General features: G+C 39.9%; 1 protein-coding gene across 1 annotated transcript in view; it reads left to right on the plus strand.

The window, feature by feature from the left end:
• The window catches only part of LOC139454209 (tyrosine-protein phosphatase non-receptor type 1-like), a 30,077-nt gene that overhangs the window by 12,455 nt on the left and 4,539 nt on the right, over positions 1-13,083 (plus strand). Inside the window, exons 5-8 of the mRNA XM_071235782.1 lie at positions 402-551; positions 4,926-5,135; positions 6,839-7,036; positions 10,503-10,795. Of these exons, the coding sequence (XP_071091883.1) occupies positions 402-551; positions 4,926-5,135; positions 6,839-7,036; positions 10,503-10,795 (851 nt within the window). The remainder of the gene's footprint in view (positions 1-401; positions 552-4,925; positions 5,136-6,838; positions 7,037-10,502; positions 10,796-13,083) is intronic.

Consider the following 13,083-nt stretch of genomic DNA (forward strand, 5'->3'; position numbering starts at 1 on the left):
ATAAAGGCCCAGAATGGAGCTTTCATTTTCTCTACCTATTCTTAGTATGTCTTCTGTTGTAGGTTATTATATAGTTATACCAAGGTTCCGTCCATCCATCCGAAAACCATGTCCTCCCGATTTCTCTTAAACTCTTTAGTGGATTCATCTCAAACTTAGTACATATAATCCGTGTCATATGGAGGGATGCAGTCAAAAGAAAAAAATTGTTTATAATAATTTTCCATTTTTGGATGTATTTTTCAAACCCTAACCCTATACTAGCTATTTAATTTGAAACTACTGACACACTAGGCGGGTCGATGTATTAGTGAGCCACACTCACTTTTGCTCTTGTTGGTAATGTCATACAAATGTCCAAGCTTTAGGATGTCAACAACAATGATTTATCTCCCTTCAAGCTCAAGTGCCACCAATACTGGCCCCTTGGATCTCACCTGGGCTATGAAGATGAGATGGTGTTTGATGAAGTAGACCTAAAGGTGACACTGAATGGAGAACAGGAAGGAGCCCACTTCACAGTCAGGTCCTTTTACCTAGAAGATATGCAGGTCAGTTTGTCAAAAGGTCAACAGTGATAAAAGTTATCAGGCTGTCATTGAAATAACACTGCAAACACCACTTGAAGTCACCATGGTCAAGTGCAGCTGTTCTGCTGAACACTTTTCACTGGTTTATCCAGTGATAAATGGGTGTCACAGTAGTCATGGTAATTTTTTAACTTATCCTGCATTACTGCTTAATGCATTTACTGCTGTTTTTTTACAGTAAGATGAGCGTTGACAGCTGTAAAAGAAAGTTGTCCCAACCTGAAGTGCGATAATACCCTCGCAGAGCTGCCACATGACTTGGAAGTGGTGATGTCACACAGGTGCACATAACTGCTTTGTCAATCTCCACAGACAGATGTGTATTTTGAGAAATAAGGCAGTACAGTTTCCAGCATCCTTTATTTATTAATACTGCATCATTTTTCTACTTCCCATTGTGTTGTTGTCCATGGTTTGTGCCTTTTGGTTTGTGGCTTTCAGTCACGGTAACTACAGGCATATTGTTGTTCCAATCCGAATCTTAACATTTTTTAGTTATAAATTGTTTTTCGTTGCCCATTGTGTGTTTCCATGGTTGTCAATATGACTTTGCTTAAATTACAGATTTATGCCTCATATTGTAAGTTATGGGAACAAGTCACTCATCCGCTATGCTCGGACAGCACAGAACCTTGATGGACGAAGTGTTGTTTTTGTACTCCCCATGTCTACTGCAGACTTCACGCTCTACTTGAAAGCCATTAGAAAGTGCAGTTAGACACCCCTGGCTGTCTGATGTTGCAGCTACACCATCTCCTTTCGCTTCAGATGATGCGCCAGTTTCTACGACTGTGTTGCAGTCCACGAAGTCATCGTCTTTGATGTTGACTTCTACTACATCTCTGTAGACGATGTCTTCTCAGCTGATGGTTACATCCTGACGACTCTTCAGGAGAATATGGCAATCCCACCAGCGACGTCTGCTTGCAGCACTCTTGACGAGGTGAACTCTCTTGATGTCTACGGTGCTCTTCAACCCTTACATGACGACTGCTGTGACACCCGGCTATGGACCTTTTCCTGGTTTCTCTGTTCAACAGCTACCTTACTATTCGGCGCCACGGCATGTCCTGCTGCCTCCCTCTTATATGGATCCTGCTTGAATGCACTACTCAGTGATACCAATGGTGCCTCCCATGAAGACTATTCCACCGGTGGCTCAGATACCCTTTGCGGCACCACCAGTGCCACCTCTCAGTTCTTTTGCTCCACTGCCCACTTTTCCATTGACTGTGCCTCCTGCGGCTCTGCTGGCTCCTCCCTTATCTTCACTCTTGGTGCATATTGTGGATAAGGATCCTCCTCCGTCTACCATTACGAGATCATCACGTGGATCAGCTCCTCTCAGCGCAGGTCTAAGTCATCCCAGTCACGTAGGACATCTCAGGGCTGATCTCCTGCCCAAAGGAAGGATGATGGGTACAGATCAGACTCATCAGAGGTACCTTTTATCCTGAACTAGGATTCTCCCTCTCCTGACCTTCACTGAGTCAGTAATCTGTCACTCCCTAAAGCCCTTATCTACTCTTGCCTGTTTCGAGGGCGGTTGACCAGAATCTCTCGGAGGATGACCCTAATCGCATTGACCAATTGTGGAGGGTGATCACTGATGGCCTACCAGTTGTGACAGATAGACCACTTGCGCAACCACTTGCCGCCTTGGTCGAGATCACTACTAACAAGCGCCTCTGCTCTAAAGGGATGGGATTCCGAGTTCAAGGAGAAACTATTACGACCAGTCCTTCCTTATTCAATGGCACCATCTTTGATATACATGCTAAGGCTTATAAATTATGCAAGAGATGAAATGGCACTGAGAGCCCTAGAGCACATGACCCAGCAAGCTTCAGCCAGATCTTCCAAGGGGAATTACCAGCCATGTCGGAGCTCCCTGAAAGACCATCCTTTCGAGGCAAAGGACGTGGCTGCAGCAAGCCTCAGGGCAACTACCATCCCCGTCAGGATCAATACCCAGGCAAGGGTGCCGATCAGAAGGGGAAGTAATGAATTCTTGATCAACAATGACTGGGAACTTCCATCCCCTCTCGTTCCAGTCACCAACTCGGTAGGTGGAAGACTCGCCAGGTTTTGGAAGAATTGGGCCATACTAAAGGACCTGTATGTCACCAACGTCCTCCGCCTGGGGTCTCTTGTTAACAAGAGATACTCCTAAGACATCACCACCCCTGGCAGATGCTTATGCCCCCATCAATGCCAACTGCTGTATGACATAAATATTCTGTTACTCAAGGAGACCATCGAGATTGTTCCCGACCTGGTCAGACATCCAGGATTCTACTCCCCTGCATTTCAGATGAGCTTCACATGATCCACAATCTCGCCATCTTCAATCAAAGCTATCTTGAACGTCCACCGTACTTCAGGATGACCACATTGAGGCTGCTCAGGACCAGAATCATCGCCAACGATTCCCTGATCAGCCTCAAGATGAGTTTTTACATGTGCCCATCCACCCCAGCGACTGGCAGTTCCTCAGGTTCTTCTTCACAGTTGGCAGTCCTACCATTTGGAATTTCCTTGGCCACGTGGCTTTTCACACTGATCACCAAGCCCATGGCCACCTACGTGTACCTCTCCTTATGGCTACATGTAATTATTCGGAAATTAGAGCAGTGGCGTCAACTATGGCTCTCATAACAACTGCTCCCTCAAGTCTGTTGTAGAAGGGTGTTTCTGGCGCTCCAATACCATTTTCGCCAGTCATTATCTATGTGGCATTCGAGTATGAGCGGGTCTGTCAACCTCTCCGTTTTTTATCACCCCAGATTAGAGGGCTCACATGCTGTTAGCATTCGCTTGGTAGGTCAGTTCTTGTATTTTAAGCGCACACTTTTTGGTATAACTGTTCTCTAACCCAGTCTTCCTATATTCCTCTCACATTCGTTTTCATTCCAACAGGAATGGTCATTGTTTTCCGGTCATCACTGAGGATGCTGTACTGTTTTCTAGGACTTTGACATGGATTTATTCTGCTCACATCTGAAGGTATGCCCACTACCATACCGTCTGATAAATATGCATTAAGGAGTTATGCAGGATAAGTTAAAAAATTTAGTAAAATCTATATATTTTTTACATTTGTATACTTATCCTGCATTACTTCGTCTAAGTGCCCTCTCTTCGCAGTGCTACCTCCTCATGAAGTTTCAGATGTTACATTTCAAAGCACTAATGGACTCTTAAGTGACGTCACCACTTCTGGGACACATGGCGGCTGTGCAAGGCTACTACCACACTTCAGGTTGAGACAACTTTCTTTTACAGCTATACTACTCACAGTTTGTCTTTCTGTCAAAAAACAGCAGTAAATGCATTATGAAGTAATGCAGGGTAAGTATACCAATGTAAAAAATATTTAGATTTTACTAATTACCATGATTTGCATGCTCACTAAATTACAGACCTGGTGTTTTGAAAAAAACGTCTTACTCTTCTTGATATGATATATTGAATAAACAAAATACTGTTGTTTACATGTTTAAGTGTAATTATAAGGCATAGATGGAACTAAACATGCTAATGTGTGTTTTTTAGCTACAGAATTATTGTTGATTTGACTATATATTTGCACTGCACAAGGACTGTGGACTGCATCTTCCCGAAGCAAGAGAGTTAACTGACTTTGAAAGTCCAGTTTCCACCCTTGCTGAACTAGGCTGGAATTACTTGGCTCGATCGTAGTGCCACCAGTGGGTATTACCAGTTGTGTCCCTTCTAAGACTGTCCTATGGACCAATCAGATTCCACCTCTCGTATCACTTGCGTTTGCTTCATACAAAATGATGGCGCCCAGTCAGGACGATCTGATCGATAATCAAGATCTATATTGTGATAAAACGGGTCTTACATCGCGAAATGCATCAAAATATCTGCTGACAACGAGTTGGTGGTGCACATGCTTTGCAAATCCTGCAATCGACCAAAATCTGCACAACAGTTTACGAACCGGATTTTGATTTCGGTGCGCGATTTTGATTGACTATGCATAGACTCGTTAGTCCAGCCAAAATCTAACTCCAGCCTAGTTCGGCAAGGGTGGAAACTGGACTTTTGTAGTCAGTTAACTCTCTTGCCTCGGGAAGATGGGGACTGTGACCCCGTGTTGACCTGGGTTAGAATAGGTTCCCAGCAAGTGCTCTATCTCTTGGCATAAACGGCAACATACTTTGATCAAGTGGTCAGGTTGATTGACACCCCAACAGTATGTGATGTTTGTCATGATATAAGTCACTGTATTGTACAGGCCACCGTGATGTAGCTGGAATATTACTGGATACGACATGATACAGCAAATATACTTTGTTTATGTTTCAGTCGGGGGAAAGACGAGAGGTGTTACACTTTCACTACACAACATGGCCAGACTTCTGTGTCCCTGCATCCCCAACCTCCTTCCTCAACTTCCTGTCTGCAGTGAGAGAAGCTGGAGCCCTGGACACTGAAGTGGGGCCTGCGGTTATACACTGTAGTGCTGGAATAGGCCGATCAGGAACCTTCTGTCTTGTTGATTCATGCCTTGTACTGGTGAGGATTTCTGACATTTATTTCAGGAAAATAATGTGAACCTCAGTGTTACAAGAGTGCTGAATTAACAGAAGATTAATCTTTGGTTAGGAAGATCTTAAGGGTTGCCTTGACGTTGTCAGAGTGACATTGTTACAAAACATTGACATTGATACAAAATGGTGGCACAAAGCAACAAAAATGGGGATCCTACAGAAATGGTAGAAATTTAATACAATGCTCTATCATAATTGACGGAAGATTGCAGATGCCCAGGGGCTGTAAGGATATAGAGTTTCTTAACTAAAATTAATCACATGAAAGGGCTCAAAGAGCGTCAAGCATTTGACTATGTATTGTACTTTTAATGATTACATATAGAAATTGATATTAAGTGGTACCAATTTGTGAAATAGCAGCACTCATTTGAACATACAATTTTTCTGCATTCCAGTAGATGCACTGCATTCATTTTCAATTTCAATGCATTTAGGATGCAGGATTTGAGTTCACTAAGTCCATGTTTCCTTACTTGTATATAGGTATGTAAAAGGTTTTATATGTTGAAAGCAACTTTCTCTGTCATTCATAAAATTGTCAGGGTCACTTGCAATTTGTACATGTATGAAGATACCATTAATTACAATTACATTTATGCTTTAGTTCAAATTGATTTCAAATGCCTGAATTATCTATGTTCTAAATTGGTATGGTATTAAGGTAAAAGAAACGACTTTGCAAAATGAAAAACACTGTGTACACTTTTGTACATTACTTTAGAGACCATCATCTTGACCATTAATATTCTGGCAGTCTGTCTGTTCTAATATGATGTGGTTCCATATACCATCAATCTGTTATTTATCATGTGATTGGATGACATTGAAGGTCATTGAAACTCTATGAACTGTCTTAAAACAGCCTGTGTACATATTGTCTTGTGTAATATATGATCTTGATGATTTGACTTTGATTACTCATACTTTTCATTTTATCATATTTTCAATTATGGCATAAACCTCAGAACATTTTAGTTCCATTAATGGTAAATTAACCAGTGAACCTTAAATAACAAAGTCATCACCTGTCATTTATCATGGTTGTAGTGAATGTTAATGTTACTGGAAGGTCATTACATAATATCAACCACTGGTTTGGCTGGCCTGGACTCAAATATGTACCTGCTGGGATATAACTGATGTGCTGTTGACTGGTGTAAAACAAATAAGACAAACAAATGACAAATTTGACATATTAATTGACATATCAATATTTTGTTATTCAGAGAGTATTGTCAGTATTGTGTTGATATTTTCTTATTTGTAACACCATATATATTTGCTTATGGGAATGTTCTTGGATGTGATTGCTGAAGACTGAAGGTCAAGGTAACTCATTGCATCCAAAATACCCATTCATGGGACTTTGACCAAACTTGACATACATGATCCATAGGGTGTAGTCAAGAGGGGTTCAGGTGGGGTTGGGATGCTTTTGGTTTTTGCATGCAAAGGAAACACCTTAATAGTTGTATTCTAAGTTTATGCAGTCTACAGATTCAAGACAAAACAGTACATTTTATGCATCCCTACAAGTTTCATGTCATTTCAAAGCAAGCTTTTGTACCTGTTGTTTTGTGGTTTCATTATATGTCCTTTGACCTTGAAGTGGTTTTGTTCAATTTGAAGATACCCACAAACAGATGCAAATTTTCATTCTTTCAGATTGAGAAGAATCAAGATCTGGATTGTGTAGATGTTAGGGGGATGCTAATTGAAATGCGGTCATACCGCATGGGACTGATACAGACACCAGATCAGCTTCGCTTCTCCTATCTGGCCATCATAGAAGGAGGAAAGCAGCTACTCAACATGTCTGATGCCAACTCCAATGTCAGGGACTCCATGCATGGACAGTTTTCGGTACATCAAAATGATGAATCTCAATTGTCCTACAAGCACAAATGTCGCCAATCACAAACTAAATCAAAGCTATAGAATCCAAGAAAATATGACCGTGTACATAAAACAACTTGAGAATACTACCATCAAAAAGATATTACCCGATAGGATATTATTCAATCTCATTTTAATCAGATGTTTTACTCCTATACAATACCTCTGTGCATGAAGATCTGAGGACACATGTTCATGACGTCACATCAGATGAACTTTCTAATTAGCAAATCAGCATCATAAAGCATATCTGATTTCTTTATCTCTAAATAAATATTAATGAATGCAATAACATAAAGTGATGCAATTGCATATTATTCTCTTACTGTCTCAATTGATGTTAAGTGCAACTATGTGATATTTTGATCAAATACCATACTCCTATTACATCATTGCCATGAAACCTCTATTTTGGCTAACATCACACAATACAAAAATCTTCAGATTTTCAACAGAAATCGTCTTAACTGTCAACTGTCCATGAATAGTTGTGCAAGTAATAATATCCTGCTTTCTCAAGAACCTGCGCATTTGTAATGCAGGAAACCTTACCACTTTTCTGTGTTAAGAGTTAACACAGAAAATTTAGTAGTCATCTCAGCACAGTGATTTTTGATTAATTCACACTGTAAATCAAAATTGTTTCTTAACATTACATTAGTAAATACATGACACTTTTTATGTTACGACGTTTCAGAAGAATAAGAGAAGGTGCTATCCTTAAAAAGTGTCATGTATTTATGTTCTTCCAACATCTGAATGCCTGTCAAAGACGACATTACGTTAGTTATTAACATTAGTGTTTTTGTGATCTTAGATAGGTACATTAAACAACAGTTAGTTTCCCTGGGTAGTTTGGAAGTTGACTTGTCTGGTTAGACAAGATGGCATTCCCTACTCCTATGTGTAAAGTTTGTGGTCTCTTCATGACGCATGGGGACATTCGTATATCGTGTTGGATATGCCGTTCTACGGTTTGCATGGAAGAAGCCCATTTCTGCTATGTGCAGCTCTTCTGTCTGATGTCTTCAGCAAATGTAGCAGGACGTGGAGTCATCCCGCAGATGACATCCTTACCTTGTCAGCTTGCTCAGGTTGTCCTCTTTGGTCATGTGAACAAGACATCCAAGCACGGATCAGAAGGTCAGTGGTGCGAATCTCATCACAGGACTCAGAAATGTAATGGCCGCTATATTGGTACCCAATGTGGGGCTGAGCATGTTCATACTAAATTTGAGTTAAATAAGTCTCAGTACCCAACTATATAGTCTGGGTTGTGCCTTCTGAAGAGGGATGAGTATGTAGCAGGGCGTGCAGTCATCCTAGAGATGACATCCTTACCATGTCAGCTTATTGATGTGGTTAACCTCTTTGGTCATGTGGACAAGGTGTCCGACCTTGAATCAGAAGGTCAGTGGCTCATATCCCATCAAAGGACCTCAGTAATTTTATCGCCCCTCCATGAAATCAAGGTATTATGGAAGAAGTCTAAGAGGAGGGAAGCTGCCAGGATGACAGTGCTTAGCAATCTTGTCTACTCCTTTGTGGGACACACCTGCTGTCTGAAGTTCCATCCCAGACAGAGGCCTCATATCTCCATGATCCTGCTCATGCCACTGTTAGATCAACGTCAGAAGAATATTCAAGTGTTGATAGAAACTATACTCGCCCTATTTCTGCTTCGATGGATTTGATCAAGATGGCTGTGCATGTCTACCACCTGAGGAAGTCTTCCCACTCGGACGGCCATGTACAGGGAGTAACCAACATGAACTGGTTTGTGGGAGCAGTCAGAAAACCTTGTCAATGACTGACAAGAAGTCAACATAACCCAATCAGAAATCATCATTCTCGAGCTTTACAGCACTAGTTTTAAACTTCCATTTCAGACTACGCTTTGCAATATATTGATTCAAAATTTGAAAGGTTAACAAAAGAGAGACCTGGAAGGTCTAATAGATGGCCGAAATTGTATGAGATTGTGACGTCTTAAGAAGCAGATGTGGTAGTGTTGTCATCACAGGGTTCTTGGTATTTGACACTCTTTTTGCATGCATGCCAACGAAATATCACGTGCATTTATCCGGAAGCAAGAAAATCGCCCCTAATTTCATTAAAATATAAAGGTAGTGTGTTTTTTTGGTATGTAGTAGTCAGTTGATAGTCCGACTACTTCTCATAAATTTCCTTGAAATATTAGGTCTCTCCATTTCCAAGTGATGTAAGCCACATTTATGATTGTTTGCTTAGTGTTTAACGCTTCACTCAGCAATGTTCCAGTTATATGACAGTGGTTTCTAAATAATTGCATCTGGCCCAGACAGTCCAGTGATTGACGTCATGATCATCGATCTACGCAGTTCGGATACGAAGACCTACATCAACCAAGTCACTAAATCTGACCACCCAATCCTGTCAGTCGCCTTTCACATCAAGCATGGGTTGCTGAAGATCAACTGTAACCTGCGTCTTCACAGGTGGCCATTTTTAGTGCAATATTACATTTTACTTCAATTTATGAATAAAAATGTGCCTTGTTGTTGACCTTTCTAACCACAATGGGGAACCCTGTGTCAGAGGAGGAAATGACGTCATAAAAACAGGTAATGACGTCATGGACGACAGAGTTGGAATGACATCACAAGTGAGGAATTGGATATATATATAATGGTAGTTCAATGGAAGTTAACCACATTTTTGTTTACCAGTATATCCTCAGCATTATTCTGAGATTGATCATTTTGAGGTGATTTGGCATTATGTACACCTAATATTTGTCAAACAACTAGAAGGGATGTATCGGATAATTAGGTTCACCATTATACTTGAATACAGGTACAATTTTATGGAAATGGAATCAGAGAATTGAGATAAAAAATCCTCCTTATTTTAACCATCTAGGGTGTTACTTTGTGTCATGTATATTCTTTCAGTGATGTAATAGAGGAATGTTATTCGAATGAATTATCAAGCAATGGTTATCATTGTTAATACTTCAAAGAGTACTACCTCTGTTATCATGATTGCATCAGGAGTAATACCACCCACCTCCCCAATTTTCAGCTTATAGCATGCCTGATATTGGAAAGAATTGTGGTTTTGCACCTGACACATGTGCATGTGCTCTGAAAGGCATGATACAATTACTTGCACAACAATTTTGAATAGTTAACAATAAAGAGAGGACTTCTGTTGAAATCTTGAGATATTTGTAGTGTGATGTTGGCAGAAATACAGGATTTATGGCAATGATGTAATAGAAGTTGTGTTCTTTGATTTATGAACAATGATATATAGTGTTGAATTAGGCAGATTTTACTCTTTTTATATAACAAGTATGTGCTGAATTATCATTAACTCGACTAAGGAACGACTGGTTAAATATGAAGACTGTTTTCTAGTTTTAGTACTCTGGGTCTACCTGGGTTTTCAGAATCATAATGACCATGAGGACAGTCCGCCCCCACCCCCAGAGCGCACTACCAGTCTGTCGCCTAAGAGGGGTGTCCGTCATTCCCCACCCCCATTACCCCCCAAACTGAGAAGACTGAATGATGATGATGATGATGATGATGAAGATATTGATGCTGAACTGGATAAGCTAATAGATGATGATGATGAAGGTGATAATGATGATGATGACTTAGAAGACGAAGATGACTTTATGGACATGACGGGCACTACAAGACTTTTGTGTAACTCAGCACCTGACAAAGAACAAGAGAGGTAAAGAATTCATGTAGCAGCACTGTTGCTGTTTAGTTATTGTCCTCTAGTTCTGTACAGATACATTTCTTGCTGTGGCATTTTCACAAACAATCAAACCTCTTTTCAATGTAGAACTACTTTTGAAAAAGAATGATATGGGGGGTGGGGAGAGAGATATTGTAATCATCCGTCTGTCTGCATTTTATGTAAATAATTAATAGGTACTCTTTCAATGAAATTTTGCACACACAAAGACCAAGATCCACTTTGCACCAAGCTATCCTTACGCTACGACTATCCTCAGCTTTTGTTAAAGTATGAGAGTTATGATCGTCTTAGTGCTAAGACACAGGTTGTCAGTTGGTGCCTTTTGCTATTTCTTTTTTTTTTCATTTTCACAGCAACAAGTTTGACTTTGACTCTGTTCATAGTGTTGTGTTTGTCCAAACCATATCTCTAAAACTTTTTTTGTACTCTTTCATGAAACTTGGATACACAAAAGCCAGGATGTCAACTGGTGCCTTTTGCCATTACAGGCTTTTTAAAAGTTTTTTTTTTAATTTTCAACTATTCATCAGTGAAAGTAACCTAAGTAACAGAAGGGAAAATGTTAGGGTTTGAACATTTATATCTAATGTGAAACGTGAGCATCAGTAATTGTTGATATCTACAGTTGGTAATGCAGCTGATTACAGCATAAGCCATGTTCCAATTGTGTGACATCAACTAAGTTATCTTTGCTGAAAAGGACATGTTGAAAGATGTGAATGAGAACAGTGTGCAGCTGTAGGATTTCTGCACAACAGCCTTAAGCTGTTAAACTGCATTGTACTTGCACTAGGATTTTTCTACCAGTGTTGGCCATTTCTGCCCAAATCATTTTATTTTTACCCTGACACGACCTCCCATGTGCAGTTAGCAGCAAAACATTTATTTGTTAGCTGTCCAGTCAGCTCGATGGAGCATAAATCTTGTCTTCTTGATACAAACAGTTCTCCTTCTCAGGAATGGCTATACATGCAGTCTGGCGCTTAGGTCCACATAACAAGAGCAGTTCCGCACTGTCGCTTGCAATCCTAAAATTGCTGCTGTTGTACAGAATGCTTATGTAAACATTTGCAGCAAATGACCTTGCCACTTGAAGCGGTCCTCGGCAGATGTTGTAACATCTCGGTTGGTCACACGACGTACCATGCTGCTTGTACAGATACTAGGCTCTAGATCGTGATCTGGTTCCTATTCCACTTGTTCAGTGCCCTGACTGCAGCTAGCTTTGATTCTCCTGTGTCCAGTTATGATGATTCCCGTGTATCATTTTTGTACCAAAAAAATCATATTCATGCTTCACATTTTATTTATGTGTCTTAGGTGATATTGATATAAATAATAAAGCTATGTGTTTCATAGTTCTTTTATTGGAATATAATACATTATTGATTACCCAAGAAATGAAAATGTCAGTTGTAAGTCTCTATAAATTTTTTTTTTAAATTCTTCTCTTTCCTTCCTTTAACTGATCTGCTGATGCTTTCATTGAAAACGGCGATTTTTATATTGATTACTTAAGCATTAAGAATTGTCATTGTATCCATTGTGCATAGCATGATACCTTTAAGTGCAAGTATAGTGAAAAGATTGATTATGATTTTGTTGCGAATATCAATTTTTCTAGATCCTAGGTCAATTTTCAAGAAATAGAAAAAGTGATAATATTCTTACCAGTAAAAAGTATTGAAATGTCCTTGTAAATGTGCTGAAATCACATGCTTCGTAATCAGCTACAATTACAAACCTATCTTAAGAGGTGGCCTAAAGGTAGCGGTGCAGCGGTGCATAACAAACGTTTTAATTGGCTGATATTTAAACTTGGTTGTAGCATCTATCTACCATATAATCTATCTCGTATACTCAGCAGCTGTATGGATATGCCAGATAGCGTCATCCACAACTCAAAACATCCGCCAAGAGCTGTGTGGCTGTTTTTGTTAATCCTATTGAATAACAACATTGCATACATCGTTGAGTGTGTGAGACTACTTTGATCTTGACATTATGAACATTTAAAGTAAAATAACTAACTTTTTATGACACAGGTCCTGTTTGGATAGCATAAACCATCTTCAGCCCTCAGTCCTATGCCACACAATGAATTTCTGTCAGGGTTATTCCCCAACGTAGACATCAGAAGGCATCATATTATAAAAATGAGCATATAGAAAAGCCCTATAATGTGAATAAAAAATCTGAGGATCGGTGGATCATGATTTTTTTACTCTTCGATACAAGTATGAATGACAGTCGCACAC

This window comes from Haliotis cracherodii, unplaced genomic scaffold (assembly GCF_022045235.1).
Source record: "Haliotis cracherodii isolate W230 unplaced genomic scaffold, xgHalCrac1.p SCAF_10, whole genome shotgun sequence".
NCBI classification, from domain to species: domain Eukaryota; kingdom Metazoa; phylum Mollusca; class Gastropoda; order Lepetellida; family Haliotidae; genus Haliotis; species Haliotis cracherodii.